Source organism: Penaeus japonicus, unplaced genomic scaffold, assembly GCF_977035675.1.
Source record: "Penaeus japonicus unplaced genomic scaffold, GWHDUDI00000001_assembly GWHDUDI00000030, whole genome shotgun sequence".
Classification (NCBI taxonomy): Eukaryota; Metazoa; Arthropoda; class Malacostraca; order Decapoda; family Penaeidae; genus Penaeus; species Penaeus japonicus.
The window spans coordinates 188,827-196,326 of NW_028234432.1; the positions used below are offsets into that span (position 1 = coordinate 188,827).

Consider the following 7,500-nt stretch of genomic DNA (forward strand, 5'->3'; position numbering starts at 1 on the left):
TATAATCACTTTTTTTATCAGTCTTAGTTTTTAATCAGTCATTTAGTCTAAATGGTAAAAAAAAATTGTCAATTTAGGTAATGCTTTTCTTTTTTGAGGGAATAGATAGAATACTGGTTTAAGGTTTCAAAAACTTCATGTTTTTGGGTTTTTTTATATATTTAGTTTCATATTTCATACATGTCACTTTTTAGTACATTTATCTAGTTATAATAATGCAGTAATCATTACACAGCTTCATACCACTGCAATATTTGGAATCACAGATGAAAACCTCTTTTTGAAAAGACATTGCATGGAGTAGATAAAATTATACTGCATCTGATTACAAAGGAGATACAACTCGAATGCCCCTTATAAAGTTGATAACTGCCAAGTACATTATCATCAGTACCAAATCTCCATTAACACTTGATTAGCCCCAGGACAGCATTCACCATTTTAGCCACCCCATCGTGAATCTCGTGGAACTTCCCCTCGTACATGAAAGCGGGTGTTGTGACAACCTGGTTTGCTTGGTCAATGGTGATTTCTTCCACACCCTGTAAGGTCAAGAAAACAATTTCTTATCTTTCATAAAATAAAAGTTCAAGTACCATCATCAATTCAGGAAACAACATTCTTTGATTAGTCTAAATAATGAAGAACATGTAACTGACTCATGGTAATTTAGAAATTATAACATTCATATACTATACCATCATTGCTTTCAGTAAATAGATTGATTTGTAATAATTCTAAAAATTAATCTAATAAAACTAAAATAGAAACCTCAAAGCCATCAAAAACTGTTGAATTAGTAAAGGCAGTTTAAAATAGTTTGTGTTTTTTTGTTTCTTTTTCTCTCTGTTCATCAAAATTACAATAATAGTAACAACTGTTCTTAAAGGCTCAAGTAAATTTAGATCTTTCACAAAGGCTACTACAGATAAATGAAGTTGGACCAGGTTTTCCTTCCATGAAACATACCTGCTCAACTACATTAGCTCCTAAGCCCTTTGCTGCTTCCAAGGAGCCTGCATATGGCCACTTGCCTGAACCATCATCTGCCAAAGGAAGAAAAGAAAACATTACTCTGACCAAACTGTGTAAATTATTTTACAATGTACTGTGCCCTAGTACTCCCAATACCGGAATTACTCTGCTACGCATAGTGTGCACTAGAGTACACATGTACACATGGACATCTTGATATCTTACAGTTCAAATAATTCCTTGGATAATCAAATTCAGAAGATACCATCAGCCAAATCTTCCTAAAGAGTTTGTCTGAATAGTAGAAAAATTATTATGAACTTTATCTGATGCAGTAAAATGTCCAAGTAAAGGTCAGGACTTCCATAAGAATGTTTAAAATAGTGTGTAAAAATATGTATAAAAATAGTCTTCAAGTACACATTGATTGCTATTTTTGATGCTACTGAGACAACATGGAGAGAACAGACTTTAGCATACTCTTGTCATTGGAACATCAAGTTTCTCCTAAAATATGAGATATTTCCAAACTCTGAAACTAACTAGGGTAGATATGGTATAAATTAACACTAACATTTATAGGAATTTAAAAATGGTACAGCTTCACTTGAAGGAGCTCCGCAAAGTAAGGATTGAAATCGCATGCATGTGTATGATAATTCTTTTCTAGCTAAATCATAGCAAAAATTGAAATCTTATTTGGAGTTGGGCTATTAGTATCCATTGAAATCATTATCCTTTGGGTGATACATATAAATAATTTTTTGCAAAACATTTTTGTTTTAATTCTGCTTCCGTAATACTCATACACAAGAGACAAGTCAGTGATTCCCTCCTCCCTGGATGCAAACACAAAGCCTTACCTGATTTCCCAAGTGTGATGGTGACTCCACTTCCCCCAAGAACTTTGGCAGCCAGCATTGGGGCAATACAGCAAAGACCAATGGGTTTCTTGGCACCATGGAAATCTTTCAAGACACGCTCCACCTCGGGAATCACTGTCATATCCCCTCCTTTGACAGCAAAGTCTGACCTGGAAAAGGCAAGAGTAAGTGCTCAAGTATGCAATATATAGAATATTTCACCAAGATAAAAGTGTCGCCCTACCTTTAACTTGTGCTAACAAATAGAAAGAACCAATGTTCAAATTCAAGCTAATTCACAAACCAATAGCAAATCTATGGTGTTCATGAAATAAAATAAAAAATCTGGAAACAGAGATCCACACTTATCATTGTTTATACTTCTAAAAAGAGGAGGACTTCAATAAGTTACACAGTTCACCATATAATTGCAAAAGACAAACTCACTGAAAAATAACAGTGATAATGAACAGTAATCCTGCCTACTTCACGACTTTGTTTGCATGAGAGAGAGAGAGAGAGAGAGAGAGAGAGAGAGAGAGAGAGAGAGAGAGAGAGAGAGAGAGAGAGAGAGAGAGAGAGAGAGAGAGAGAGAGAGAGAGAGAGAGAGAGAGAGAGAGAGAAGAGAGAGGAGAGAGAGGAGAGAGAGAGAGTGAGCGAGGACGAGAGAGAGGAGAGTAGATGTAGGAGAGCGAAGAGATATTCCCCCCCCCCCCCCCCCCCCCGTGGTGGAGGAGGAGGAGAGAGAGACAGAGAGCGATAGAGTGGACGAGAGATGTAGCCGAGGACAGAGCTTTGGGAGATGCGAGAGCGAGACAGAGGAGAGCGTAGAGAGAGAAGAGTGGACAGAGAGAGAGAGAGCGAGCGGAGAGAGAGAGCTATAAGAGAGCGAGAGAGAGGACAGAGAGAGCAGAGAGCGAGGAGGCGTGAGAGAGAGAGTGAGAGCGAGAGAGAGAGAGAGAGCGATTGCGAGAGAGAGCGAGAGCGAGAGAGAGAGAGGGTTCAGAGAGGAGAGAAAAGGAGAGAGAGCGAGGAGAGAGAGAGAGCGAGAATAGAGCGAAGACTGTAGAGGATGATCGGAGAGCGAGCATGAGAGAGCGAGCTGAGAGCAGGAGTAGCGAGAGAGAGAGAGAGAGCGAGAGCGAGAGAGCGAGAGAGAGAGAGAGCGAGCGAGAGCGAAGGAGCAGACGCCCGAGAGCAGAGCGAGGGGAGAGCGAGAGCCGAGGAGAGAGAGAGAGAGCTGAGAGAGAGCGGAGAGAGTGAGAGGAGAGGGAGCGAGAGCGATTGCGAGAGAGAGCGAGGTGCGATTCCTGAGAGAGGAGAGCGGAGAGCGGGTGAGAGCGAGCGGAGCGAGCGACGTTGAGATAGCGACGAGCGAGAGAGAGAGAGCGAGAGAGAGCGAGAGAGAGCCGAGCGAGAGAGAGAGAGGAGAGCGAGAGGAGGAAAGAGAGAGGAGAGGAGAGGGGGCGAAAGCGAGAGCACCACACACACCCCCAACACCCCCCACACACCCCACCCCCAAAACCACACACCACACAAAACACACACACCCCACACACACCCCCCATACACATACACACACCCCACACACCCCCACACAAAACACACCCCACACCCCACACCCCCCACACCCCCTACACCCCACACACACAAAACACACACACCCAAAACCCACACCCCCAAAACAACACCCCACAAAACAACACACACACCACACACACCCCACCACACACACACCAAAAACACACCCCAAAACCTACAACACACACACCCCCAACCCACACCCCACACACAAACCCCACCCCACACACACACACACTACACACACACAAAAACAAAACACACCCCACCCCACCCAAAAACACACCCCACACAAAACCACACACACACACACACACCACACACACACACACACACTCCCCAACACACCCACACCCGGTGGCATTTTAAAGGTCCTTAAACTGAAACCCGGGAAAGGGGGAATTTCAGGGGGGGGAAACCAGAGTTTTGGGGAGTGTCCCGTCCCCCCCTTCCCTTATTGCTCTTGGTAAAACCTCCCCGGGTTTGGGGTTGTACCTTTTTGGGCCCCCCTTCCCAAAGGGTACGGTGTAAAACCCTTTGGGCAGAGAATGGTGGATGGTGTCGGGGAAGTTTTTCTAGGGTTACAACCATTTTTCTCTGGTTCTGTCATCACGCATGTCCGGCCCCCCAACCCTTTGCAACTGTCACAGCGGCGGAGATGCCTCCTCCAAGAGACTGCGAGCTAAAAAAGGGAAAACTTGGGACCTACTTAGTTCTTTTTTCGTAAAAAGGACCCCCCGGGGGGGTCTACCCTCCAAAGGGGTGTTTTTTATCACCCCGGGGGGTTTTAATTAAATTGGGGTGTTTTTTTTTCCTCATTATTTCAATCCCCCGGGAATTTGTTGATGCAAAACACACCCTTAAAAACTCTGTTTTTGGTGATTGTGAAAACTGAAAGCTTTTTCTGCCATTTTTTCTGTAAAATATACATTTTTTAACCTTTTTTTTTCACTTTTGGAGTTTTAAGTTTTAAATTGGGAATCAGTTTTAAAAAGGAAAATGAAAATTATCCTGTTGCTCCCTTTTTTATGAGTACTCTTAATTTTAAATAGGGACTTTAGGCAAATTTGTGAATTTTAATTTTATGCCAGTCTTCAGGTAGCTGTCATACATAGGCATTGAAATCGTGAATTTTACACTAAATTTCCCTAAATTGTGTTGTTATGGTCAGTAATTATGGAAAGATTGGGTAGTTAAAATTTTTTATAATGGAAAAAAAAATAGGAATCTGAATCTCATTAAAAATTTAAACATTAGAGGTTTTTTCTTTTAAAAGGAAGGTTCTGCAGTAAAGAAATGACATTGGGTTTTTTTAGACTTTTTTGGTTTTTTTGAATTTTTTTTTAAAGTTTTTGAAACCCAAATAAAATTTAAATAAAACAGATTTTGGTTCTATTTCATATTGCAGTCAAGAAAAAATTGGTCCAAACCAGCACCCAGTGAGAGGTAAAAGTGTTTAAAAATGTCCCGATTACAATCGATTTTTCAAGGGTTTTTTTGCCATCTGATTTATACCTTAGGGAGACTTTTGAGTTTCTTCTGCAGAAATTGGAATGGAAAAACCCTATACCCGACATTTCCCAGATATTTAAATTTTTCATTAAAACAAATGATTATGTGCCCTTTTTTTTACTTTCCTTAAACTTTAATTTATGTTGCATGACCAAAAAAAAAAAAACCAAAAAGAAAAAATACCAAATTAAGTCATGATGTATAGCAAAAAAAACAAATAAGTTTCATACAGAAAAGACTTATAAAATATATTATATTTTAATTTAAATATTTTAGACTGAGCATGTACAGTACACACCTATACGAAAATGTTTTTTCCAGGAACAGGGAACATTTTTTAACCCCTTGGAGGCCCCGGGGGGGAAATGATGACATTTTTTTTGTTTTTTGCGTCAGAGCCCCGGGGTGAAAAAATTGAGGGCAAGCCGCACGTGGGTTTTTAAACCCAGCGGGCAGCCCCGGCTCGGGCTGTGTGTTGGAAACTCGAGGGGGGGAATGGGTTAACCCCAAACCCCAAGGCCCGCGATTTAAATGAAACCCCCCCCAAAAAAAACCCATGCAATTTTTGCAAAGGGGAAAGTCAAACTGGTTTGTTGCCCCCCTTTTTGGCATTTTGCTTTTCATGTTAAAGTCTATCAACACATGTACACACTTCAATTGTACATGTATTTTTAAACAGAAATGTCACTAAAAAAACCATTCGAGGCCCATTAAAAAACTTTTACGATTTTAAAAAGCATGATAGTTTTTTCAACATAAAAAAAAATATAAAAAGGTTTTGGTCAAAATGTGAAAAATTCCAGGAGACTATAAAAGCAAAAAAACCCAAAAATAAATGAAAAAACCTTTTATTATCTTTACATATATAATTTGAAAAACTTAAACATTTCAAATGATTCTTATTTTAATTTAAATTTCTGTACCCAAAGGGAGGTACCGGCTACCAAATAAACCCTTTCATGAGGTAAAAAAGCAGTTGATCCTTTCTCTTCTTTTTTTTGGTGGTGAAAAGTGATCCCCCCTTTTTTTCTTGTTTATATATAATCATTTTTTTTCAGTCTTTTTTTTTAATCAGTATTTATTTAAAATGGTAAAAAAAATTGTCAATTTGGGTTTAATGCTTTTTTTTTTTGAGGGAATGATAAAATTCGGGTTTTTAATTTTTAAAAAAAATTTCCCTTTTTTTTGGGGTTTTTTTTTTTTATTTTTTGGGTTTCCTTTTTATACATGTCATTTTTAGTAAAATTTATTAGTTATAAAAAATCCCGTAATCTTTTAACACGGGCTTCATCCCCTGCAATATTTGGAATCAAATGAAAATTTTTTTGAAAAAAATTTTGCATGGGTAAAAAAAAATTTTAAAACTCCCATCTGATTACAAAGGAGATACAACTCGAATGCCCTTATAAAGTTGAAAAAACTGCCAAGTCCCTTATCTTATTTCCAAATCCCCTTTAACCCACTTGTTTAAACCCCCAGGACAGCATTCCCCATTTTAGCCCCCCCATCGTGAATCCGGGGAAACCCTTCCCCATGTAATGAAAGCGGGTGTTTTGCACCGGGTTTTTGTTGGTCAATGGTGATTTCTTCCACCCCTGAAAGGGTTAAAGGAAAAAAATTTTTTATTTTTTCAAAAAAATAAAATTTTCAAGTACCTTCTTTAAAATTGGGGGAAACAACTTTTTTTGATTAGTCTAAATAATGAAGAACATGAAAACTGACTCATGGTATTTAGAAATTATAACATTCATATCCCTATACCATTTTTGCTTTCGGGAAATAGTTTTGATTTGTAAAAATTCAAAAAAAATAATCTAATAAAACTAAAATAAAAACCTCAAACCCTTTTAAAAAAACTGTTAAATTTGGGAAAAGGCATTTTAAAAATGGGTTTTGTTTTTTTTTTTTGTTTCTTTTTCTTTGTTCTTCAAAATTACAATAATAGTAACAACGGTTCTTAAAGGTCAAGTAAATTTAGATTTTTCCCAAAAAGGCTACTACGTTTAATGAAGTTTGGGGCCCAAGGTTTTTTTCCCCTTTTAAAACCCTTCCCTGAAAAAATAAATTGTTCCTAACCCCTTTGCGGTTTAAAAAGGAGCCGGGCATAGGCCATTTGCCTAAAACCTTTCATCTGAAAAAGGGGAAAAAAAGAAAACATTACTCTGCCCAAACTGTGTAAATTTTTTAAATGTACTTTTGCCCTAGAAACCCCCAAATTCCGGGAAAATTACTTGCCCCCCAAATAGTGTGTAGGGGTAAAATTGTACACATGGAATCTTGATTACAGTTCAAATAATTTTTGGAAAATCAAATTCAGAAGTACCATCACCCAAATTTCCAAAAGAGTTTGTCTGAATAGTAGAAAAATTTTTATGAATTTATTGATGCGGGTTTAAAATGCCCAAGTAAAGGTCGGGGATTCCTAGAATGTTTAAAATGTGTGTAAAAATATGTATAAAAATTTGTCTTCAAGTAACATTGATTTTTTTTTTGAGGTACTGAGACAAAAATGGGGGGAAAAAAACAGACTTTTTGCATAATCTTTTCATTGGAACACAAGTTTCTCCTT

The 7,500-nt window shown here is 38.2% G+C and overlaps 1 protein-coding gene across 1 annotated transcript in view; it reads right to left on the bottom strand.

Moving 5' to 3' along the window:
* Nucleotides 1-140: 140 nt before the first annotated feature.
* Nucleotides 141-7,500, bottom strand: part of LOC122267469 (uncharacterized) — a 22,136-nt gene continuing 14,776 nt past the window's right edge. The window contains exons 6-8 of the mRNA XM_086554599.1: nucleotides 1,839-2,030; nucleotides 970-1,046; nucleotides 141-542 (exon numbers count right to left, since the gene is read on the bottom strand). Coding sequence (XP_086410725.1) covers nucleotides 405-542; nucleotides 970-1,046; nucleotides 1,839-2,030 — 407 coding nt within the window. The 3' untranslated portion in view covers nucleotides 141-404. The remainder of the gene's footprint in view (nucleotides 543-969; nucleotides 1,047-1,838; nucleotides 2,031-7,500) is intronic.